This window comes from Pavona decussata, unplaced genomic scaffold, assembly GCF_977016875.1.
Source record: "Pavona decussata unplaced genomic scaffold, jaPavDecu1.1 SCAFFOLD_186, whole genome shotgun sequence".
In the NCBI taxonomy this organism is placed as follows: Eukaryota; Metazoa; Cnidaria; class Anthozoa; order Scleractinia; family Agariciidae; genus Pavona; species Pavona decussata.
This window is the reverse complement of record NW_028145595.1, coordinates 383,663-409,393: the sequence shown is the minus strand read 5'-3', so window position 1 is coordinate 409,393 and position 25,731 is coordinate 383,663. Positions and strand designations below refer to the sequence as shown.

Here is a 25,731-nt window from a genome sequence, read left to right as displayed (position 1 = left end):
GTATTAAACGTGTTTTGAACGTGTTTTGAACGCGTATGAAATGCGTTTTGAATGCGTGTAAAATGCGTCTTAAACACGTTTCGAACGCGTTGTAAACGCGTTTCGAACATGTTTTGAACTCGTATTACACGCGTTCAGAATGCGTATTGAACGCTTGTTGAACGCTTTCTCAGAGTCCACTCTCTTGCTACAAGAGAGAGGACTTGGAACTGGGTTATTTTTTACGGAACTTTGGAATGCAGGGGAGCACTCGACGCACAAATAAAGTGTTCTGAATCTTTTTCGTTGCCGGGTCTAGTATAATAGAAATGTATGTGCCAGACTTCACTTTAAGTGTAAATAAGCCAAACAGATTGTATGTAGGACCAATATTTTAACTAGTACATCTATTCTTCTTCAGAGGTTGTTTAATAATCTCATACATGCAGTACACTTACTTTAATTTCGAATGGCTTGTCTCAATCTGCAATTCCACAGCGACAAACCGATTAGTGGTGCCGGATCACTTGTAGACCTGGATTAGCAAATTATCTCAAATACAAAATACTAACGGCAGACTGATCCCAACGGCGGAGTTGACGAGCTTGATAGAACAAACAACAAAGGCTAGAATAACTGAAATGTGTTTGTTTTTAACATTTTGTTTCAGAGTTTGATTCGAGCGAAAGGAGGAGAAATCAGGTATCCCATGAATCTTCGCAAAAAATCATCGACCAGAAGGTGTCAAGTATCGATGCGAAGGCGAGCACGCAGTCCGAAATCGACTGAATTTCAAGTCAATTCCGAACGTCATGTTTCTAGCTTAGGCTAACTGTATTGAAAAGAGTAAACCTTGGCCACTATTTTTCGGAGGGTGTACGGGCAATTAATATCGCAGCAACGTGTATTCTTCTGATACACAGAATATCTTTACTCATTTTTAGCCTGTGACAGAACGAAAACATCTCCATTGTTCTCCCTCACCTCCCTCGAGGAATTCTTTCCATTGTAAACCACCCCTCCCCTATCCAATTAAAACGCAATATTTCCCAGGAGGCCATTTGAATGTAAGTGCTTTGTAACCGCGCCAGTAGTCGGTACATTTCTTCAGTTCGGAGAAGCTTCCCTTGTAAATATTGCTAAAATTTAGAGCTTTTTAATTCCAGTTCCTTCGATTCAAACGTCGTTATTTTGAAGCACAATGGATGACGAGTTGATGTGCGAAAGTTTGATGAAATGGGTGAGTTTAAATTGTGGTATTTCAAGTCGATTGCTCTTGTTGAGTGCTGTTCATTTCGATCGAATCTCCACCGATCGTTGAAGAATTTTAACAGCGTATAACGTAATATTGGCTGTAGATCTTGAGGTTAATTCCATTATGGTTTTGTTTTTGAACAGGTTAACACTTTCGAAGGGATTAAGGCTCCGCATAACACTGTCGACGAGCTCACGGATGGTGTAGCTCTTTGCCAATGTTTAGCCGAAATGTAAGTTACTTAGAAGTTACATACCGGTATACGTACTTCTTAGTCATATCGCGTAACTGAACATTTAGGAGTCGAAACATGAAATTATTTTCCCTGATATTCCGTCCCTGTCTGTCTTTCGTGATATTGTTAACTTCCGATTCCTGTTCAAATTAATTTTTACTTGATAAGCGTGAGAATTATCTTAACAATTGGATTTATTACTTGTAAATTAGACTCTAGCCGATTTGTTTTGAATTTGCACTTTTAAAGCCTACTTGAACAGACAATGCACAGTCCTTTTGTGTATGCGCTACAAATGTGTTTTTACTGTAATATGTGACTAGGATATTTTAATGGCATTAGAGTGATTTTACTTAACCCGTGAAATAGGTAGTAAGATATTACGCGCTATTATGCACTAATTCCAGTGTCTTCTTTTGTTTACTTGTAACTATTTGGTACTAGCTGTTATTCTCTGTTTCACGGGTCCAGTAAAATCACCCTATGGAGTTTACTGGTACATTTACATTCGGAAAGACTTTAGTACAGCCCCATACATGCATCACTGTCATACTAACCCGCTTACACAAAGAACACGCGTGAATAGAGTTTGAGTCGCAAAATCTATGCCTAATTAATGTATGGGGCTGTGCGGAAATCTTGCCAAACATTCTTATACAATCAGGATTTTGCGTAGCTAAAGGAAAGGTTGTCTTAGTGAGTGGTAAATCAAGGAGCAGGGATAGCACAGTGGTGAGAGTGCTCTCCTCCATCAGTGTGCCCCAGATTTGATTCCCGGACTCGGTGTCATGCGTGGGTTGTATTCTTGTCCTTGTTCTAAGAGTTGTTTTCTCTGGGTAGTCCAATTTCTCCCCTCACCTCCAAAAACAACATTTTGAAATTCCAATTTGATGTGGTGAGTGTCCCGAATCAGCACTTTGTGCTAATTCACATCATCCATACAGCTGTAGCGGCCACGAGTCTCCTGTAGCTCAGTGGTAGAGCGTCCGAACTAGTAATCAGAAAGGTCTTAGGTTCAACTCCTGATAGGAGCACTTGGATTTCCTTTTTCCGAGTATCCCTGTGTCACTTACTGAATAATACATCATTCTCATGGATCATCATTTTGCTCTGTTTAGTGCCCCAGATTGGTTTGATGATGAATGGATGTCTAAAATCAGACACGATACAGGAGACAACAGAAGACTGAAGGTGTGTGGATGGGTTTCTTAATAATATGCAGGTTATGTAACTATAGTGAATTGTAGAAATCAGGGTCCGACAAATACTGAGCCCAGACGCCCGGGACAAACTGAAAATTTTACCAGGCAAGTGTTCTGTTTCTCGAAGAAGCCCGCCCGGCCATGGTGGTTTACTGACGAGTTATTTTGTGTAATATGCTGAAATCTATGTAATGTTTACCTTTTGCAATAAAACTCGAGGCTGTTTGGGGTACAATACAGACCTTTTTGTCGACATGTCGTCAAGTTTCGGTCCTTTGTTTTTATCGGTTTCGATTGCCATTTTTTCCGTAACTTTTTATCGGTTTCCAACGCCATTTTTCATAACTTTCAGACCAAGTTTTTCCTGGTGTATTGCACCTTGTGTTTACACTGTAGTTTCAGTTTCAGTTTCAGTTTATTTTTGCCATTATTCTTGCACATCGTTACAAGATAAATATATTTTAAGATAAATAAATAAATACATGTAACAAAAGAGAAAGAAACATATGGCGAGGATGCTCATAGAGAAACCACTGGGGCTTATATGAGCCACAGGCTCCTAAAAAAAGATAACAACTTTGAAATTAGGATTTTAGATGTAGTTTTTTTATAAGTCTCTAGTGAAAATAACATATACTGTAATCCACTTATTGACAACCTTCTTGCTCTGCATTACTAGTAAGTATTGTATTGTGCTTATTTTGCTAGGTGAACAACCTCAAGAAACTTTTGAAAGGAGTAAATGATTATTACACAGAGGTAATTTGCATGTTTATTAGCTTTATGTGACATGTGCTACAATAAAGTGTAATATTCAAGAGCTGAGAGCATAACATTCTTTTGTCTAATTCTAGGCTGACGATCATGAATTCTTGTATCTAGCCTTCACTTTGGTCAGAGAACTTTGCGGTGTTGTTTTTCTTTTGCTGGTCTACACGAAGTTTTCGAGAAAAATGCATGAGGCTAAAATATTGAGTCAGCGAAATTCAACATACATGTACATGTATACATGTAGGAGAGTTATGCTCTCAGCCATCAATTGTTTAAACAAGAAGTTCCGCTATAAAAGGGCAAGCCCCTCCTTCATTTCACACCTTTGTTGGCGTGAGATGCAAATTTAGGCGCTGTTTAGTCGGGGCAAGTTGTTGACTCAAGCGTCCTCTGAAAAATATGCCTCAATATTTTATAATATCACCGCAGCAGTATAAGATATCAAATTCTTATTTGTTTAACAAGGGTTATTCTAAAAACTAGGCCAATTTTGTCTGTAAAAGCCAAAAAAAAAGTCACATGTTGTTTGTCAGTTGTTTATGCGCTGATGGTTGATTGACAACTGAAGGTGAGAATGGCTTTGCTAGGCCCCTTTTATACCTGATCTACCTGTTTAAGGCAGTAACTCATTGCGAATTCTTCAGACTCCACAAAAAAATCCACCCTTTTTGAACTTTTCTTGCACAGCGCTAGGCAACTTTTTCACAAATGTTACATAACAAATGTTACATAACAAAATGCTAAATTATGGGAGGCCTGGCCACTTTGTGGTGCACTATAGCATTGCAATTTTAGTATCATCCCAGCCGTTCAAGCATCTCATCTTGGTTGCTTCATTCATACAAACCAGAGGTAACCGCTTCATCCCCAATTATATCAATGTGTAGTTTCTCCTCACTAGACATCACTATATTTTCATTGTACTAGTTGGGAGAAGGTGTCTGAATATCAAGACAATTTTATCTTTGGCTATCCTTTCCTGCCTTGTTGGGTCCTGTATGGGTTGATCACATACTGTACACAAATAGAAACTGTAGTTTGTAGCAATAATTAGTTTTGAATTTGTAGAAGTCATGTTTACTTAATAAACCCTTCTCCAAAATGGCGGCAATAGATTTGAATGAGTTAAAATTAAACCGTATGAAAACCTGATACCAGCACTGGAAAGAGCACCTTTACTTTAGTAACCTTGCAAAGTTTCAGCATATTAGGTGTTATATCAGCTTAGGAAATGTAAGATGAAATTTGACAAATTTACAGATGTTTGTATGACGGGGGGTATACTAGGTCATACCCCCAGTCATACAAACATCTGTAAATTTTTTATTTTTCAACTTACATTTTCTCAGCTGATATACTATAACACCTGATGAGCTGAAACTTCGCACAGTTACCGTCTAAAGTAAAAGTGCTCTTTCTAGTGCTGGTATATGTTTTTAATTTTAAGTTATTTGAATTTTTGGCTGCTATTTTGGAGAAGGGTCTATTTTAATTATATTAAATCGTAAGGTAAAGCACTATTTTGTTTAAAGTCTATTTTGATCACCAAAAGCCGTATAGTTACATATACATATTCACCATACTGTACTTAATGTGTTTGTAAGACCTGTTTTGTTTCTTCATTGTAGGTCTTGACAATGGATATTTCTGGATTTCCAATGCCTGATATCAATGCCATAGGTACAGTACAGCATCTTCTTTAAAATTCTTCTTAGTCTCAAGTCTATGAATCAACGACTCCATCACTTAGTGTTGGGTGGATTGCCTTGATTGTACACTGTCTTGAGGGGTCCTACATGTGTGTACACACATTTGGTTGTCCAGTTTGCCTTTGAATTGATTAAAATATGCTATGTGTAACTCATTCCATCATCACTCTGTGGTGTTAGTGATAAACTGTTTGCGTGACATTTCTTAATATTTATTATGTTAACCTTTAAAGTGAACTATTTCTGACAGCTTGTTCAAATTATTTTGTACTCTAAAATGGTGTCATGACGACTCTGAAACATCGTTCAATTTTGTTGTTGATTTTTACTTGTTTATGCATTACAAACCTTTGCTTAGAAGCAAATAAAGAAACATGCAAAATAGCAATGTTGTTTTTAGAGTAGGGAGTTATATTTTAGAACAGTTCACTTTGATGGCTATTTTAATGTAATATTTTCATGTTATTTTCTATCTGTGTTGAACTTGGCAAAACACTTTTTCTCTTTCACTGGTCAGGATTGAATCTATTTTTTGCTACCAGTTTTTATTTATAAGCAGTGTAAGTTGCCAAGTAACTATTGACATTCTTTTTTCAATCTCATCCAATGTAAATTTACCAATTATTTTAACACCTGAATTTGAAAAAAAATTCCAGTAGTAATTGAAAATGTATTGTTTTGTATACATAGTTACATAGTTTACATGTACACATGTAATATTATTAATAATTTTGTTTAACTTTTAGTTGAAAACCTCAACATATCTGAACTTGGGAGACTGTTGCAACTTGTTCTTGGTTGTGCTGTTAACTGTGAGGACAAACAAGGTTGATAAATTAATCACAGAAAGTTGAATGTGTTAATTAAGCATGAGTATATGCACACTGTACATGTCTATATTTATTGACTCATGGACTATGCTAGTTTGTATGGGTGGTCAAAATAATTATTGTGAAAGACTCAGGAAAGCATTACAATTTTGACAAAACACACATGAAATTATTTCCTAATTTAACGAGTATACCATCCATTAATTTGATTACCTATAGTATTAATATCATGGGTGACAAATTACGCTCACCTCATAGTCATGAGTTTTTTACTTTTTCCAGTTCAGGTTGAGTTCATAAAAATTATCTCCCTTTAAAATTTTCCCTTTGAGATTTCCCTTCCCTCCCCCACTCCCCCCCTACCCCACCATTCTCAGAATTTCCAATGAGTTTCCATGGGGTAACTGCAGCCAGAATTCAAGCACAAGGGGGAAACCAGTATTAATTTCCTTGAACCACAGAACAGCAGCTAAGATCTGTGCTTACAGTGTACACCAACAACCTTTAGATCAAACATTGTGATCCCTTGAACCAGTTCTAGAACACTTCAATACTTTTATTTCAAATTGTTCTGTTGTTGGGTTTCCTCATGGAAAATGTTGTTGTTGTTTTCTTTCATCAGAGTATATCCAGGTTATCATGTCCATGGAGGAGTCGGTACAGCATGTCGTTATGATGGCCATACAGGAGGTGGGTTTGATACAACTGTAAACAGTTTACATGTACTTTTTCTATCTACAGCCGTGGACAAAACTGATAAGAAACTGTTACAGTCAAGCCAGGTCACGCGTGAACGATATTTTTGAAATTTGAACGGAGTTTTGAAATTTACATGTCAGTTTTCAAAATTGCCAACGAGATTTCAGAGTTCCCGTATAAATTTCCTTAGCTTATTGACAGTATAAAGCTATGAATTTTTCTTTACATTGCAAAATTGAATATTTCAAGAATAACAATTGTTTCCCAGGTATTTTGAATCTTTTTTTCAGTTAATGCGTCTTTTTCGGAACGACTTCCAGAGAGATGTCCAACATTTCATTCACACGTCAGACATTACAAAGAGAAATTCGAATGTTCATTTCAGTCTTGGAATTACTGTTCACGCGTGACCTGGATTGACTGTAATCAATCTCCAAATTCGAGCACTACAATGATACATCAACAACAAAGCCCCCCTCCCCCTCCCCCTCATCAATGTTTCTCTGCCACTAAAAAAAAGGCTGGGTCATCGTCCGGCCTTCAAAGCAACTTTGAGTTAGGGGGAGGGGGAAGTGAAGGTTTGGTACTCTCCAGGCGGTGTTTTGTGTTTTCTCTAAGGTAGCTTGAAATATATGTGCAAAATTCCCAGTTTTCTTATCGAGTTTTGTCCACAATTGTAGATTTGAATACAGTATGTCAATTTACAAGATGTGTGTAAGGGGCTTTTTGGGTCAAGTTGCTCACGTATGTCCAGAAATGCACCTAACCCTGAATTTGGGTATTTCATACAAAACAGGCCTTTTTGTCATTTTCATATGACTTCGTGTTTAACAGAATTATGTGTGTTTTTTGTGACAATTAAGGTTAGGGGATGTGATGTCTATCATACAGTTCATGAATCGCATTAGCATGTATTTCTGGACATACATCTCAAGTTGCTTGGCCTGGATAATACTTGTAACATAGACCAGTTGTCTGCCAAAAATTCATACTTTGATATCCCAGAGACATGTCTTTCACAAGACAGTATTTATAACAGTGTATTTAAAAACAACAACAACAGGCCTTTTAGACACTCGGATTCACTTATTTGTTTTGTTTCAATAGCTCTTGACAGTTAAAGATGGTGGCTTGCCAGGGGGAGACAGTGAAATATACAAGGAACTAGAGATACAGGTAACATGTTCAGCTGACATTGCATGAGAGATATTTGTAAATATAAATGAAAAAGCATTACTTGACTATAACTACATGTAAAAATTAATGTTCATACATACATAATTGTACATGTACATAACAGAGTGAAATGTACCTGGTCATGTAATAAATAAGTTGGAATGATTAATTTTATTTATTATTCTATAATCTTATAAATTGTATTTAAATGATGCTGTGCTTCTTACATGTACAGTAATGTATGTGATGATACATTGTACACTATATACAAGCTTTTGGGTAAAAATTGAAAAAAAAAATTAAAAACAAACAAAATGATGACAAAGAAGTGTTGGTGAATAGTACAGTTGGGTTGTTTGAAGCTGTTTCATTCCCATGTCAAACCCATTTTAAAGGCATAATTCTCCTCCAGTAAAAAATCCCACTTCCTCCCCCAACCCCAAAAGTGAACCCTCCAAAAATCTGTTGACAGAATCAATTTAATTATTAATAATTATTTCACATTTGAGAATTTTTGGTATAGTGGGTTAATAGAAGATCTCGTGATCAAACCTTTACTGTTGCATTTTAGCATAATTTATGTTTTATCAATTTTGATTTTGTTGTATTTATGCACTAACCAGCACAAGAGGACACTGGAACAACTGAGCAGTATTGCAGCTGAAAAGGAGGAACTCTCACAGAGATGTCATGAACTAGATGAACAGGTACAGTACATGTTTCTTATTGGACAAAGCATTCTCCTGTCTTGTGATCTTGAAGTACTGAACTTTACATCACTTAAATTTACTTTTATCATTGTTGGAAGTTTGGGTCACCAGCTACAAAGAGGAATCTTTGGCCCTGGGGGGATTTGAATCTATGATCTCTGGATTGATCACACCACCTCTGCCACTTTACAAACAGCATAAAATTTTTGAGAACATTAAAAACACACCCTTATACCCTTATGTTTGTTTCTATTTCAATATTTTGGAAGTTAATTATTATTTCATTATGTGGTACTGGTCAAAATTACATACATAAAATTTAATTTTTGTAAAAAGTTCAGCATCTAACTTAGCTTTTATTCGGTGTATTTGACTTTGCCACAGCTATCCTTCATCAAAGAGCATGAAAGTAGTTTACAACTGGATAATGACAGACTCAGGGAAAAGTTAAGCCATCAGGACACCGGTGGAGACAGAGATGATGATATCAGGTACTGTACAATGCATGCTGGCAACCATTGCAGCTGCGACTGACTAACTGACATGGGTGGGTGGGTGGGTCATGAATTGTGTGTTGTCCATAGACCCTTGTCACTCGGCAGCCATGTTGAGTCTCAGGAGAATAAAAAGCTTTGTTTTTTGCACAGCAAGCCTCACACTGAATTTGCGTCTGAGCGAGGCTTGCCATACAAAAACTAAGCTTTTTATTCCTCCGAGACTCAACATGGCCCCGCGTGATTAAGGTCTATTATGCACTGCAGTCATGGATATTACATTCTGGATCTTGCATTGTGAGTCAAGGGCCACAGGTTGAGGGTTGGTGAGAGGTTAAACCTGGGGTTGGGGAGGCGGAGAGGAGCTGCCCAGTTCTCTAAATTCTGGTCCCTGCTTTCAGACCTTACTTCAAAAATCCCGACCATGTCCAAGTTGTTTGATGCCCAGTTAGCAATAATCCTGAGTTACCTGTGAACAGAACCTCTAAGTTGTCATGGTACAAATGTAGTTAACCTGGATTAGCGCTAATTGCGCTTCGAACAACTGAGCCCAGGCCTCTAAATTTCATACCTGTTTTCAGACAAAGGTGTTTGAAAAAACTAACCCCTACTCCCGGAACAAACCTTAGATGTACATGTGTTTTAGTAAAGGTACACGCAAAGGCTGATCATAGGCCATAAGAAGACTGACTGCAGTTGTAATAAAAACTTATTAATTGCTGTAAAGGTTGATACATAATCTCTTTGTCAAATGTTGAGATAAAATGGTGTTAACTAGAAAAAATGTCACTTTTAATCAGCCAGGGTGTCTTCTCAAACCCTGCAAAGGGTATTTTAATACGTTTTCTGTATTTGCTGATTTTCCACAATCTGTCAGATTTAAAATAATTATTGTTGATAGAATTTAAGCAAGAGTTTAAGATGACATTAACCAACAACTTCACAGTTTTTGCTATCCACTTATAACTGATCAAGAACCCTAGATTACAAGGTTAGTTAGTCAGTGCTGTGTGTTAGTTTAAAACGTGGAATTATATTAATTTTTAATGAAGTAATGAACATGTACCAGTTGATAAATAAAGCCACTCCTTGAATAAATTCAAAAATCATTTTAAGTGTTGTATATTGCAGAATGTTTGGCAAAATCAGGTTTGTTAAAGAAAGTAGATTTCTAGATGTGGCGTCAAAAACGAAAATTGCCCCTTTTGGTCATTAATAATTATATGCAGCTCTGTTAAGTTTTCCTTATTACTGAATGAACTTTTTCCCCCACAGTTTTTCCACTCAAAAGTTGCAGCAGTTACAACATCAGGTTGAGAAACTCAAAGAAGAAAATTTCACTATAGAGACCTGTAAGTAAAGCCACAACTTGAGACTGTAATTTTTTGTTATCTTAAATTACAAAAGATACCACCAGTCTTGGTAGCCAAGGATCAATAATAATTACATGTACAGCTGTTACTCCATGTAGCTTTCAAGATGGAAGTTAAGAATGACATCACGTGAATTGTGTGTATGCCCTTAAGTACCTTAAAGACAGCTATAATTATGTTCTCAGTCCTCTTCAAATTTTTGTTGCTGGAGCCAGTAACACAAAATGATAGTGAGGTACTGAATACAGTTTTATACCCTGAAATGAAAGTGTCTTGTAACACTTTTGTTGCAGCCACCATTGCATGAAGTAGAACAGACTTCTACTTCTCGCAACAGTTGCAGCAACAAAAAACATTGCGAGGCATTCATTTTATGGCATGTTACACTAGGCAACGATCCATGAAACTTGTGTTTCAATGGCACAACAAGATTGCAAGACAAGATGCAAAAAAAATTGCCCAGTGAAACAATGCCTTAAATCTTTTGTTCCCGACAAGCTCTTTTTCTTGTAAAGCTGTCCTTTTAGCCCTGATCTACATGTATTTTATAACACAGTACCTCTACCTACATTAAAGAAATATGATGAGAAGATGCACAGTTAAAACACTCTGGCCATACTTTTATTTTTCAGCTCGGGATGAGTACAAAATCAAGTATGAGCAGCTGGAGAGAGATGCTCTACTTTTAAATGAACGGGTATGGTAAATTAAATGTTTTGTGAAATTAGTCGCGTTTTTCGACGTTTCGATGTATCCAACATCATTATCAAGAATGGAGAAAATGTTTAATGTCAGAGTTGTTAATTAAAAAGAGTTGAGTGTGAATAATTGAATCTCATTCTATGGCATTCCTGTGTGCTTGATTTTTATGCAAATACGCTAGCAGAATATCTTCACACGAATCGAGTCCTCAAAAAGTGCTGGAATAAATTTGACTGCCCTGTTTATGAAATGTTGTTTATACAGCTGTACAAGAGCTCAAACCATCGTAAAACATGCAATCTGACTCAATTCGATTCATAAAAATCAAGCACGCAGGAATGCCATAGAATGAGATTCAATTATTCAAACTCAACTCTTTCAGCAACTCTGACATTAAGCATTTTCTCCATTCTTGATAATGATGTTGGATACATCGAAACGTTGAATAACGTTACTCTTACTTTTGCTTGTTAAATGCTTTAACAAGCAACTGATCTGTGAAATTAGTGTCTTGGAAATTACATGTATGAAGAAATTAGTCAGTCAACCATCAACTTTGATCAATTAATCAATCACCTTAAATTCACCTGTCAAATTAAAATTCAGTTAACTTTTCGAAGATGAAGGCAATTCAAACAGATGAAAACAGCTTCGTGACTGAAGTCTCTGTCAGGTTTTGAAGAGGTTGAGCAAAAGATTTCAAAGTTCTTCTCGTCAACATGCACACGTGCCTGTGGTGACATACAGTGTAACCCCGATTTTACGATCGTCGATCTAACAATATTCCTGATTTAACCATCAACATTCTGTGTCCCAGCAAAAGTTATTTGTAAATGGGAGTTCGTTTACAATGATATCCCAATTTAATTATATGATTTTGCTGTCCCCTTGCCATATCGTAAAATCGCGGTTCCACTGTAGTCCCTTTACGTATTTCAAATTGTTTGTATCTTTAAGATTGAGCAACTGCAGAGTTTGGCAGAGGAATCACAGATGCTCAAAGATGAAATGGACGTGTTGCGGCACTCTCAGGAGAAAGTGGTGTGTAGATTTTATTTCACGATAATTCTGTTTGCAATCGAGATCACATTGCTACAAAAGTGAAATATTGTTCCACGAATCATTTGTACATGTATGTAATAAAATATTGGGCAAGTTCCTTTGCACTGTGGAAGTTTGATTGATATTGCCTGAGAAATACTGGGAGCTACAGCCAACTCTCACCTTGCAGACACCTCGCTATTACGGACACCCCGATAATACAGACAGGAACTAGACCCCTGGCAAAAATAAATTACAGACGTTTGACTGAAATAAATTCCTGCTATTACAGACTCTCACAATATTATTAGGACACTAACTCGCGGTCCTAAGGGCGTCTGCAATAAAGGGAGTTGACTGTAGCTACAGGCCATACAGACCGGTTCAGTGATTCTCACATGTATTGTGTATCAAGGATCGAGTCCACTTTTGAGAAAATCAAGTTGTGATGCTTGACTCAATCCTTGATACTCGATTCTCGCGAGGATCAAGTCGAGCCTGTCAACTTACATTTCAATAGTACTGTATTTCCTCAATAATTCAAGTTCCCTACCTTGCATAAACTGTGCAAGGCAATTTCCCTAGAATGATATTTTTAATTGCTACTAATTTATTAATTAATTGATTTAATTTCATTCTCTTTTTATTAGATAAAATATGAGTCCACGATAGAACTGTACAAGAAGAAATTAGGTAAGGTTGAGAAAGGAATTTTTGAAACATAACATTTTCAGGTTTTCCAAATAATATCAACAACAAAACGCTGTGTCTGAATAATTATTTCTTACACTTCATCATCAAGAGAAAACACAACCTAGTTCCCAGGGTCTCTCTTCTTCCCACGCCCTTGGGAACAAGGTTGGAGAAAACAGCCAGAAATGGTAGCGTGTGATTGCTGTTATACAAATTCAAGCTGACTAGTTCACTTGATTTTATTACGCTGTGATTAGCTTTCAACGCAAAGACTAAAAATGTTTTCCATTCTTTGTTATTTCTCGTGGAATTAATATAGCTGCTGTGTTGACATTACTTAAGTTCTTTAACTGATGTTTTTGTTTGTCATCACAGAGGAACTATCAGACATGAGAAAACAAATGAAAGCATTGGAAGAGAAAAATGTCACGTACATGAAGGAAACCATGAATTTACAGGAGGTATGTCCAAGAAAATTTTTTTAGCGTCAGTTGTGGTAATGCAATTAAAATGGACAAAATGTGTGCATAGGAGTTACAGTACATGTACAAGTATGCCTGGTTATTTTAGCCAATAATTTAAACTCAGCCCTGTGTGAAAACCTTTAATTTTTACGGCTGGCCGGAGGATAGATTTCACTCATTTTGTTTCCCTCTTGTTATTTTGCAGGATCTTCGGAAAGCCAACTCCTTGAAGACTCAAGTTGATACGTACAAAAAACAGGTAAAAATGTGATTCACCCTTGACTCTCTGCTTGTCAGGGATTCACTACAGTACCCTAGCTTCTCCTGAAGTATACCGTAAAATTGCACAGGACTGATATTCATTTAAAGGACTTTTTTTAGGGCGGGGGTGGGAGCGAGGGGGATGATAATTGAGAGGATTTTGCAAAATTGGCAATAAAAACATCTTGAAATGCTAGGCAAAAAGCTTACAACAGCGGACTCTAACAGTCAGGGTTTTCAGAATGAAAAAAAAAAAAAATACCAGGAGGAAATGTGAAAGTAGCCGGAGGACAATTGCACCACGTTAGCAGTGCCACGCGGCGAAACAAAAAGCACCCGGCGCAAACGCTAAAAGTAGCCGGTGACTTGCGTCGGGCGTCGGGTGCTTTTGAAAACCCTGGACAGTACATTGGTGAAAGCTCCTTAACATTCATTTTTTTTTCTTTTTTATCCTGCGACTGTAAGAGCAAAATCACGAAGTATTCTCCGATAATTCTCAATGGATTTTTCTGTCTCTCTTTTCAGGTTCATCAGCTGCAAATTCAAGTGTCAGATTTGCAAAGAAGAGCAGACAAGGTTGGTTCACTTTGTGGAGAAATATTAGAGTGCATTACCGTGTTTTTCCAGATATTTGTAATCTTTCAGTATCCGTTGCTTGTCGTTGATGAGTTTACAGCGATGTTTTCCTTGTGTCTAGAAATCGCACAACCTCGTTCCCAGGGTCTCTCTTCTTCCCGCCCCAGCGAGAGAGAGAGAGACCCTGGTTGGAGCTGGTCACGTGACAGCACACGACAAACTTCTCCTCAGTCGGGGTACACTCGCTCAATTATTTTATTCGCAAGAGCCGATCAGAGATTTTTAAGCGGGTGCGATTTAAGCAAGCGAAATGCGAGAGATTTGGCGCAGTTTCATGCCGTCTACAAAAATCGTATATTAAGTACAATCTAGGGAATTTCAAACGGTCAATGAAGCAGAGGTTTATCATAAATTCTACAACTTGAACCGGAGTAATTTATCTACACTAGTTGGAACTGATTCCATGAATTCTACCAGAAATAGCATTTATTCAAGCTTAAACTGCGGTAATAAGTACATCTTTTGCTCTATAAAATGAAATGTAGTTGATAAAAAATTCTTTCAGTAACAGCATTATAATTCATCACTCACAAGAAAATACCAATACATTCTTCTTGTTAATAGTAATCTGTTTATTTACATGTAATTCACGAAGCACAATATTGAATATTTATTTGGTCACCGATTTCCTATGATTTAATACACTGTAAATACATTGTTTCCGATCACAATCAGCGCTCTGAGCTCAATATTTTTCGTTTAACTACGTCTTAAAGTCAAGAACGTAGGGAATAAACTAAGATGAGAAGTACCTTTGAATTATATTCACACGCGGCTTGCTTCAGTCCGTTGGTATTTCTGGACACTTCGCCTGCTTACATTCTATTGCCAAAAATTCTTGGTGTTCCATTCGGCAATATTAAAATTGATCTTCTTTCCCATTTCACCCCATTTGGAGCTCTGTTAAAAGGCGTGAAGCCAGCGATACCTCTGTTCTAATCACCATGCCTGTTTAGGTTTTGACTCAAGCGTCCCCCATCGTCTGTCGGTTTCCCTCTGGCGTCCCAAAACGTTACGACTGTTTTTAAAATAATTCTTTTGGATGAACAACACTCTACCTGAGTGGAAGAAACGTGAAACTCTTCCAGGTCTCAAGTGAGCGTGTAATGTAGAAATCCTTGGTTGTAAAACCGCTTGTTGTCGTAAAGTTCGTATCTGCCTTCTCCGTCCTTCTGAGAAAGCAACAACTGCATACTCTACTACCCCTCCCTAACGACAAATTGTGTCAAGCACCCAGATTTTGGGTGCCACGTGACCAGCTCCAACCAGGGTCTCTCTCTCTCTCGCTGGAGCGGGAAGAAGAGAGACCCTGGGAACGAGGTTGGAAATCGCAAACTTATGTGTTTGTAGGAAAACTACATCTTACGCCCTGTCATGGCAGTTAAATCTATTCATGAACTCAGTTTTTATCTTACATGTAATTCCGTGTTTAAAATACCACGCTAACTGCGATTTTCGTTATTTAACCCTCTTATATATTGACTTTTTACGTTACAGGCGGAGTTTGAGGCCAGGAAGTCAAAAGAGAAGCTTACAAACCTTGATGGAGAGAATGAAGTAATTGTGCAACATGGATTTCAGCGTTTCTTTTTCCGCAATATTTTGGTCATAATAGTCGACTTCATTGAATCTTTCTTTACGTTCACAGCGCTTAAGACAAGAAAGAGTAAAATTAAAGGAAGAAAATGAAGAGCTTCAACTTGCGCAAGTCACAGGTGCAGTTCATATTTTGTTGGTTGTTTCATTTTTAAGAGCATGAGTTCAAAAGTGCGTAAAATTCCAAACTTTGCTGAAGAAGTTTATGTTGGTCAATAAAATGCATCATCGTCAGTACTGCTGTAGAGCTTTGACTTAAATTCTCACACTTTGTATAAACACAAACGTTGCTTACAAGTACAAGGCCAAGGATGCTGTATAATAACCCTTTAAAGGTCAAGTAACACCAGGAACATTTTCTTGCAAATTGTCGCGCAACAAATGTTGTGTTGCAAGCTGCCATTGTTTGTTGCCCGTATTTATACCACCACGTCGCGCAACAGATTTTCATATTGCTGAACGTAGACGCTGTTTCTACTTTCTGCAACATGAAAATTTGTGCACGCGGAGGTGGTAGAGCGGTTTTCAATTGAGTGTCGAAAGTAATTTCGTGTTTGCTTTGGTTTTGCATTTCTACGCTCTGTGATTGGTTGACAAAACTCGCGCTACTTTTTCAACCAATGGGAATCCAAACCAAAACCAATCGTGTTTTGGCCGCAAGCGTTTTCCCGCGCTTGGCGCCAGTTACGTGTATTTGCTTCGAATTCTGATTGGCTCGTTGTGTTGTTTACATCTGTTGCGATTGGCTTTTGTTGCGGGATTACAAAAGTTGCGACTATTGCGATAAGACTGAAACTTTGGAAACGCAACATTTGTTGCGGGATAAAGTGCAAGGAAATGTTGCATCCAGCCGGTGCATGAACGGTCATAGGTTCGATTACCTTTAATTTTTCGTGTGTTATCCCATGCTTGTAACAAATTTTAGTTGTTACTGTAGTTCGTCGAAAAACATCTTTTGTATCATTTACTTGTAGGATCTCCAATGCGTCACCTGTCGCCAGGCACACCACCAAATGATGATTTTGGCATCGGCAGTAACCTTTCCCCTGAAGTGAAGTAAGTAACATGGGCCACCGATTTCTTCTGACGGCAAACTCATGCTTTCACACGCAAAAGCTTATCCAAACCTTTTCTAAGTTTTGTAACATTTCCTTCCAAGTCTTCGTTTTACTTTAAAAAGCGAAAAGACTTAGGAATCAAAGGAAACCTCAAAGTAATATGGTTTAGTTTTAAAATTAATTCATTGGTTTTTCTGGCCAAACTTAAAGTAAGTGTTTTCACCATTGTTGGCTGCGCGCTGTGATTGGTTAACAAAGCTCGCTCCACTTTCTCAACCAATGAGGAGCAAAACCAAAACCAATCGCACGCGTTTTCCCGCGCTTGGCACCGGTGTCATGTATTTGAACTCTGATTAATTCATTGTGTTCTTTATGTCTGCTGGGATTGGCCAGAGTAATTACTTTGGTTTTAGTGGTGTTCGTTGATGAAATTGTTTTGTTTTTGCACTGCAGGGAGCGCATCCTTCGTCTTGAACATGAAAATAAGAAACTGAAAGAGCAGAGACAAGGAGAACAAGAAGAACAGGTACTTGAAACAAATCGCCATTTGTCTTGATGCTTACTCTGTTTTTACACGAGGGTCATAGAGCGGCTTTCAATTGAGTGTCGAAAGTAATTTCGTGTTTGCTTTGGTTTCGCCTTTTTACGCTCTGTGATTGGTTAACAAAACTCGCGCCACTTTCTCAACCAATGGGAATCCAAACCAAAACCAATCGTGTTTTCGCCGAACGCGTTTTCCCGCGCTTGGCGCCAGTTACATGTATTTGCTTCCAATTCTGATTGGCTCATTGTGTTGTTTACATCTGTTGCGATTGGCCAGAGTAATTGCTTTGGTTTTGGTTTTACGACACTCAAATGAAAACCGCTCTAAGATGTTGTTACACGGAACAATTTGTGACGCAACATTGTTTCGTTAGAAGCTAATATACCCCCAATTTTGTTTTTGGATTCCAACAGCCCTTGCTAAGATCTGCTTTTCCCGCGTACAGTTAACTCTCGCCTTGCGGAAACGTCGCTATTACGGACACCCCGATAATACGGACAGCAGCTAAATCCCCGGCAAAAATAAATTACAGACGTTTGACTGAAATAAATTCGTGCTATTACGGACTCTCGCTATTAAGGACACTAACTCGCGGTCCCGAGGGTGTCCGCTATAAAGGGAGTTGACTGTAGTCATAAACCCCGCAAAAATATTTCGGTATTAGTAGGCACTGTCCTTACAACGCGGAAATCGCGATATCAAGAACCGCAAAGTGTGTGAGCCGCGTAGCGGTACCCATGTTATGTGATAGAAATTAAATGAAGTATCTGGCTTGCCTTGTCAACAGAATCAGCTTCTACAGAGCCTTCTAAATGACTCCAACGAAAGAAAAGATCAACTCGAGAAGGAAAACAGGTAAGTAACTCAATTTTTTATAAGTCTTCCAAACGCTAACGCCTGTAAACTATAAATGTTCATTGAAAGTCGATTAATCTCTTTTTTGCGCTTTTAAAATAACCTTTTAAAATCCCAACTGCATGCTTTAACGCTGGAACCCTCAATTCAAGTATATTAGCTTTCTACGCTAACACTGCAAATGTGCAAATAATTTTGTTAACAGAGAATTAAATCAAAAGCTAATGGAAGTTGAAAGTGAGCTGGACGACATAAAAAATCAGAAGAGCGCCGGTGAGATCGATAAAGACAGTGAACTTGGCAAGAAGTACAGCGATCATTTGTAAGTATAGCTTCATTTGCTAGCGTAAAGTTAACAGCTGTGTAACATATTCAATTACGTTTACTAGCCTGTTCTCGAAACGCTTGAAACGTCAGCGTTCGAATCTCTTTACGGTGCCATTGGCCAATTTACCTTTAGTTATCAACTCTGTTGATAAACCAAACATTCGTTTCTACTCCCCACCGGCGTAGCACCGCATTTTTTTTTTTTTTAGAAACTAACCTATTTATCCTTTCTATACGTGAACTCATTGTTAAGCCTGGTTTACACTTGCGACGCAAACGCAATCACAATTGCAAGCGCATGTACGTGAAAACATTCAAAACGCAAATACAATAATAACAATCAGAATCTAACTGGAAAAACATGCGCAAATGTTGCAATGAAGTGACCAATGCAATGTGTCGTCAAATCAGAAACACAGTAATGGTCTCAGCCAATCACAACAACAGCCTAACGCAACGGACCAATCAGAACTCGGAGCAAGTACACGTGGCGTCAAGCGCGGGAAAACGCGTCTAGCAAGTCACGATTGGCTTTAGTTTCACATCAAATTATGATTGGTGGACAAAGAGTGGCGCTTTTTGTTTTGACCAATCACGTAACGTAGTAAAGCAAAGCTAAAGCAAATATGGAGTTACTCTTGACACTCAGGTGAAACTGCGCTGATGACAAGGACTAACTGGCACGCAATAATGCTTGTAAATCTCATTTTTTATTACAGGGACAAACTCAAAGTAGCAAGCGATGAGTTACAGAAAAAGAAAGCATATATTGACAGTTTAGAACCTAAAGTGTCCAGTAGCTGTGAGTAGATGTTAATAACTGTTTGACAAAAGTGTCTTTGAGGTGCACATTGTTGGTTAAGGTATGTTAAGTACAGTCAACTCCCTTTATTGCGGACATCCTCGGGACCGCGAGTTAGTGTTTTTAACAACGAGAGTCCGTAATAGCGGAAATTTATTTCAGTCAAATGTCTGTAATTTATTTTTGCCGGGGATCTAGCTACTGTCCTTATTATCGGGTGTCCGTAATAGCGATGTATCCGCAAGGCGAGAGTTGACTGTACAGTGTACACTTTATTTCGGCAGGGTAACCCATTTAGTTTAATGTCTTTTTTATTTAGAGGGCCTCTGCATCTTTATTCGAGATATGAGTTGGGTGCCCGCCCTAATTCCGGGTATTCGCCTATGCTGTTTATCCTCGTCCGATCATATGCGTGATATGATGGCTAAACTTAGTTTATTTGTGTCTGTTGTTTTAGCTGAAAAAGTGACCGAACTTCAGGAATTACTGAACAAGAAGGATCAGGAGATGAAAGTCATGGAGGATCGCTACAAGAAATACTTAGAGAAAGCTAAGAGTGTGAGTATCACTGATTTAGAACGATTATTCTACGCAAGTTAGCACTGAATAAAAATGTTTCGATTATGATTCACGCAATGCAACTCACAATATGTTGTATTTATTTATAAACACATTCCGGCCTAGTGTGAATACACAGTAATTTCATAAATAAGTACTCTGACATAAAAGTGTTTTTCTGTTTCATTTGAACTAAAGATTTTGATGTGGAACTTTGTGCGCGCCAAATCGAAAGCCGATTAACGCAAATCCCCAATTAAAAATTAACCGAGATGTTCATCTTGCTCGTAAAAAAAATGTTTTTTAAAGCTAATTTTAAGCTAATGGTCAAGAAAAGTCTGGGCAAAAATCTTTTTGAAGAATCGTCATTGGTTAGAAATTAAACTTGAATCAAAATTTTAACCCAGGATTAGCTTACAGTAATTGAACAATTGGGTCTAGATGGATGATGTTTGCGAGACCGTACTGGCTCGCATTAGCTCGTTTTATCCTGTCGTTACACACTATTTTCTGTAGCATTGCTTTGCCGAAACCGTGTACAGTGGTATGCTAAATGAAGTTATGTTCTTGTATTTCAGGTAATAAAAACATTGGACCCAAAGCAAAATCAAGGATCGCAACCCGAGGTGACTTTTAATCTTTAAACTGGACTTGATAAAATTGCAAAGTGTTAACTGCAAAGGCGCCTTTCCGAATAAATCGAAAGGTTGTAAACTCGTCAGTTTTACCAAATACGAGTTGGCACGTGTGTCGCAAAAATGGTTTGCCGGGATTTTGACAGAATGTTTTTGTTATAGCGAAGAGTTTGCAAACATTAAGCCCTGGGCACCGAGCAAAAGTTTTTAAGACTGGCAACATTCATTTCGTCTTGTTAGGTCCAAATGCTAAAAACTCAAGTACAGGAAAAGGACAAAATTATCGAACATTTGGAGGTAAGTTGTTTTCTTATTACATGTATATGAGTGGAAACTTTTAACGCCATTGGAAAATTCATGAATTCGGTGTTCACTCGGATTGTTGCTTTGACTTTCAGCGAGATCATGAAAAGATGAAAATAACGAGAGAAAGAGAAGAAAAGTTAATAGTCAGCGCTTGGTATGAAATGGTAAGTTTTTAGCATTTTTACAAGAAGTTCAAAAATAGCAGTTTTCTTTCGCTTGGTAATCGAAAAAAGTTGTTTGTTTTGTTAAAAAGGCGTGCCACGTGTGCTAACACATAAAAGCAAGGTTACTTTTTTCAGCCAATCGGCTAATGGCGTTCGTCACGTTTTCGCGAGCTTAGCACCCGCTGCATGTTTTTGCTTCGAATTTTGATTGGTTCATTAGTTTGTACCGTTGCGGCATAATGATTGGCCAAAGCATTTATGTTGGCTTCTGTTTTACGGCATTCAACCAAAAATCCTTTCAATTAGGAGCAAGAAGCCCATTGTAACAACGACGAATTTGAACTAAACAAGCTAAGTAACGGCGTGGTGTTTGTTACAGGGAATGCAACTCCATAGAAAAGCTGCCGAGGAGAGGTTATCAGGGAGTACAGGAGGAATGTCATTCTTAGCTCGACAAAGACAAGCTTCAAGCCGACGCTCCACGCCAAACAGAACGCAACAAGCCTCCGCTGTGTCTCCAAGGTAAGATCCTTGCGTAGTTTTTGGAACTTCTTTTCTTCTTTTATTTTTCTTTACGGAAAGTGGGACGAGTCTGCATATTTCTTCCAACTGAAATTATTTTAGGCCCAACGGAAAGGACCATGTTGCTTTTGGTTCTAACCGCTTTCCACGTTTTTATGGCGTTCTGCCCTTGCTAAAAGGAACCTTACAGTAAGCACGGCGCAACTCTAGGGGACAGCGGATCCTCGAAGTGCCAAGGAATTTGGGAAATTGGCTCTTTGTATCGAGGTTCTGTTACATACATCATACAAAGGACTTCGTTACATAGACGTTCGTTAAAATCGAGGGTCTTTTTTACTAAATCAACAAATACAGTCAAATCTCGCCTTGCAGACACCTCGTAAATACGGACATCCGGATAATACGGACAGGAACTAGATTCCCGGCAAAAATAAATTACAGACGTTTGTTGACTGAAATAAATTCCCGCTATTACGGACTCTCGCTATTAAGGACACTAACCCGCGGTCCCGACGGTGTCCGCAGTAAAGGTAGTTGACTGTACATGTTATTTTTGTGCTTACTTGAGTTGTTGTCATTTTGCAGGGACACGTAGCACAAGCTGAAGAACATCTAAATGGAATTTGTGGCAGTCTGTTCTACTTGTTTATACAATTTAAAGCGGATGTATCGCCTAAGTTAATACACGCACTCATCCGCTAGTCTCGTGGTAGGAAAAAATTCAAGAAACGAGAGAAAAACATACTCCGTTTATTGAATCTCTCGGGCAGATGACGCCCCAGAAAGATATTAGTGGATTTAGAATCGCGTTTACAGCAAACGGCAAACTCAGATTCGCGTTGCTTTTTGTAAAAATGAGTACATAGTTGAGAATGGTGTAAAATAATTCTGGCCTTTGGTGCTCACGCAAAACTACTCAATTTTGCTGATAAACTGAAAACAGCGAGCGGCAAATGTAGAATAAACAGGGTCACGCGGTCATTTCTGCCGTTTGCGGTAAAGATATTTCTAAATCTCCGTATTAGAGCGGTTTTCAATTGAGTGTCGTAAAACCAAAACCAAAGTAATTACTCTGGCCAATCGCAACAGTTGTAAACAACACAACGAGCCAATCAGAATTCGAAGCAAACACATGTAACTGGCGCCAAGCGCGGGAAAACGCATGCGGCGAAAACGCGATTGGTTTTGGTTTGGATTCCCATTGGTTGAGAGAGTGGCGTGAGTTTTGTTAACCAATCATAGAGCGTAGTAATGCAAAACCAAAGCAAACGCGAAATTACTTTCGACACTCAATTGAAACCGCTCTAACAGAAAGTCATTTCTAGGCAACCTACACGTCAAAAGCGTTATTTACGCAGGACAAATGTAATTAACGCGATGACCAATCAGATCTCGAGGCAAACACGTGTGCCGAGCACAGGAAAGCGTGCGTAAGGAAGCCACGATTAACGTTCTCCGATTTCTTTCTCCTTTTTTAAAAGAATAAGCTAAAACAACTTTAATGAATGGGACGAAGAAGTGCGACTATCAATCTTTATTGCGAGTTTTCTCGCCGCAAATAATAATTAATTAGAGTAATAGACGGGACAGTCGTCGAAACCAATCTGTGTGTAGTAAGAAAATAACAAACACTGAACCAATCTTTCTTATAATGAAAATTTTATTGCAGGTTTAGTGATGAACTGTTTTTTAAGCATTTAGTGAACTGTAAGCTTTAAATAATCCTTAACTAGTTTACCTGTCGAAGCAGTCATTATTTTCAAACTTTTCCATGCATTAATCTTAGTGTTGGTTTTAAGAAATTTCCTACTCTAGGGTTTGGCATCTCCTTATATTTCAATGTCCACTGAACAATGATGTGATGTTGTAAAGACTTCGAAGAAATCAAATTTTCTTTACTGTATGTAAGCTTGACCGTATTTCCCCGAATAATCACACCAAACGAAATTCCCCAATTTTATGGGCTAATAGCGCCTTATTTCAACTTTTAATTGTTTGATTTGACGCGTTCGATTTTGTGGCGGAAAACTGAAACAAATGCGTTGTATGTAAAAGGTTCGGGAAAACGTTTTAATAACATTTTGTATAGTCAATATTTATCTTTAATATATTATGTCTTATTCTCCTGAACCTTTACTTATGTATTCTATAAGTATATTAGTCGTAAAACAAACCCTTCTTTGGAAAATAAGTCGTGAATCAAACAAAATTTTCTTTGTAATTTTCTTAAAAATGGCTCAGCTTCTTCGCTAACAGATGTGTTAGGTCGAATCGACCATTGTAGCTTGATGGCGATTTTCATAATTTAATCTAATGGTATGAATAACTATATCGCAAACAGGGTCTTTTTATGGTTTAACGCATAATTCTGAGTTAAATGCAAATTCTTTGAGAATAACTCCGCGTCTTTAGTTGTTTTTGTATAAACGACTTCTGATGCGCTGTACTTGTAATAACATTATTTTTGTAACTTGATCTGAAATATTCCGAAGGTTAGTGATTAAATTAAATTCTTACCAGCCAATTGTATCTCGTTGCAGTAACGTGGAAAGCCTTGCACACGGCGAACTAAAATTCGGAAATTTATGTAGCTATATGAAGGCTGTGTCAAGCCCAATCCTAGCCCCACCCCACCCCCTGGATGGAACGTCCATTTTCTGTTTAAGACCTGTATTTTTGTCGATTTCTGTTAACGCCAGTCTTGGTTTATGTGCCCCGAATATCTTATATTTTTAGTGCTTTGCCGTTTTTATACCTTTTAACATCGTAAAGAGCAATTTTCAATCGTAAAATACAGTTAATTTGCTTGCGTGCCTGCCATGCTTAGCTTATGTCTCGAGCACTGAAACTGGAAGGATTCAGCCAACCATTACCTTAACAACAGCTCCGCTTTTCTTGTAAGTGCAATACGACTTCGCGATTACTAAACACGACAGATTGTTGCCATACAATGTACTCACTACAGACATTTTTTCGGGCTTTTGCCTTAACAGTTTTTCTGCGTTTTGAGCAATTTTTGCGCACTTTCGCTTGCCTTTTAGCAATCTTTTCTAAGAGAAAAGACAGACGGCTTTATATATGCCAGCTCGTCTTAGGTAAGCGTTTGAAATCGTGCTCTTCCCCTTTTCTGCTTTTCAAGCAAGCTTAGTCGTATATCCTTGCCGTGCGAGCAAATTCTACAAGCTTTAGCCAAGCATCGAAGCAAGATTTAACATGAGCTCGAACTCTCTTACAGCGCATAAAAGTCGAGATGTCTCATGCAAAAAAAAAAAAAGAAAAGAAAGAAGGAAAGGAAACGAGCGACAGTGTACACCCTTGATGACCCTTTATTGCTTAACTCTGATACAGTAAATAGTCGTAAAGCAAGCAACAAATCCAGTTATGAAATCCGGCTTGGAGAGGTCGCCGTACTAACAACAGAAATGTACCTACGCAACCGGAATCAACTCTCACGCCCCCAAGTCATAGAGATGTGCTCAGATTAGAGAAAATTGAGGTAAGTATGGTTCATACGCGTAATGTTTGCAGTGGTATCTGTTTAAACAAACAATCAGGACCAAATTCGACTGTCCTTCTTAGAAAAACGACGGGCAGGAACGGCTACTCCAATGTCTATTGTAGAGAAGGGAAAATTCAAAAAGGGGACGTTAACCAAAACTAAAGCCCAACACTTTGTAAAGTATTTTGAGCTGAGTTGGGCTTATTATGTGGGAATTTCTACTTTGACAAGATCAATTCTGTGCTTATCATGATCCGTGTTATGTTCTTGCCCCAGCCTTCAATGGTGCTTCTCCTTCGACAAAAACGTTTCTTTTCTTCTTGTTTTTTTTTTTTTTTCTTTTTTTTTTTGTCACGAATACTAACGAACGTTTCAAGGAGCATCACTTGCTTTCTGTTGTTCTCTCTTTGTTATGCTTCCAAAGTGGTTCTACCTTTCAAGTCTGTGGATACATTCTTTCAGTGTGACCGCCATTAGAATGAAACTGAGTTATTGAGCAGTGCTTTTGAGTCGTGAATCAATCCACCTAAAGTGTGACCATCAGTTCTAATGAAAGCTACCGAGCATTACTTTCCTGTGGTGCTGTTTATTATACTGTACAAGGTGGTTCTAACTTTTTAGTCTGTGAATGAAAT

The 25,731-nt window shown here is 38.1% G+C and overlaps 1 protein-coding gene across 2 annotated transcripts; it reads left to right on the top strand.

Moving 5' to 3' along the window:
* The first annotated feature begins 1,059 nt into the window (after positions 1–1,059).
* LOC146462543 (protein Hook homolog 3-like) lies at positions 1,060–24,121 on the top strand. Of its 2 annotated transcripts, XR_014857063.1 has the most exons (31): positions 1,060–1,219; positions 1,378–1,466; positions 2,588–2,660; positions 3,380–3,430; positions 5,071–5,122; positions 5,898–5,978; positions 6,604–6,671; positions 7,788–7,856; positions 8,480–8,563; positions 8,951–9,057; positions 10,336–10,412; positions 11,066–11,130; positions 12,093–12,176; positions 12,827–12,869; positions 13,245–13,330; positions 13,539–13,592; positions 14,120–14,170; positions 15,728–15,787; positions 15,879–15,945; positions 16,801–16,882; positions 17,338–17,410; positions 18,216–18,283; positions 18,489–18,605; positions 19,330–19,412; positions 19,870–19,970; positions 20,549–20,596; positions 20,846–20,902; positions 21,004–21,075; positions 21,455–21,597; positions 22,183–23,329; positions 23,479–24,121. XR_014857063.1 is itself a non-coding variant. In XM_085085272.1 (30 exons), the coding sequence occupies exons 1-30, from the start codon at positions 1,181–1,183 to the stop codon at positions 22,190–22,192; spliced, it is 2,154 nt and encodes a 717-aa protein (XP_084941398.1). In that variant the 5' UTR covers positions 1,060–1,180; the 3' UTR covers positions 22,193–24,121. The 2 variants fall into 2 exon arrangements, 1 of the variants encoding a protein (XP_084941398.1); XM_085085272.1 differs by having other exon boundaries at positions 22,183–24,121.
* The last annotated feature ends 1,610 nt before the right edge of the window (positions 24,122–25,731 follow it).

Bases quoted from the DNA above. Each gene is read 5' to 3' on its own strand.
- LOC146462543 (XM_085085272.1), top strand. From the start codon at position 1,181: ATGGATGACGAGTTGATGTGCGAAAGTTTGATGAAATGG. The intron at 1,467-2,587 runs GTAAGTTACTTA...TGCTCTGTTTAG, and splicing joins TGCCAATGTTTAGCCGAAAT to TGCCCCAGATTGGTTTGATG. The intron at 13,331-13,538 runs GTATGTCCAAGA...GTTATTTTGCAG, and splicing joins AAACCATGAATTTACAGGAG to GATCTTCGGAAAGCCAACTC.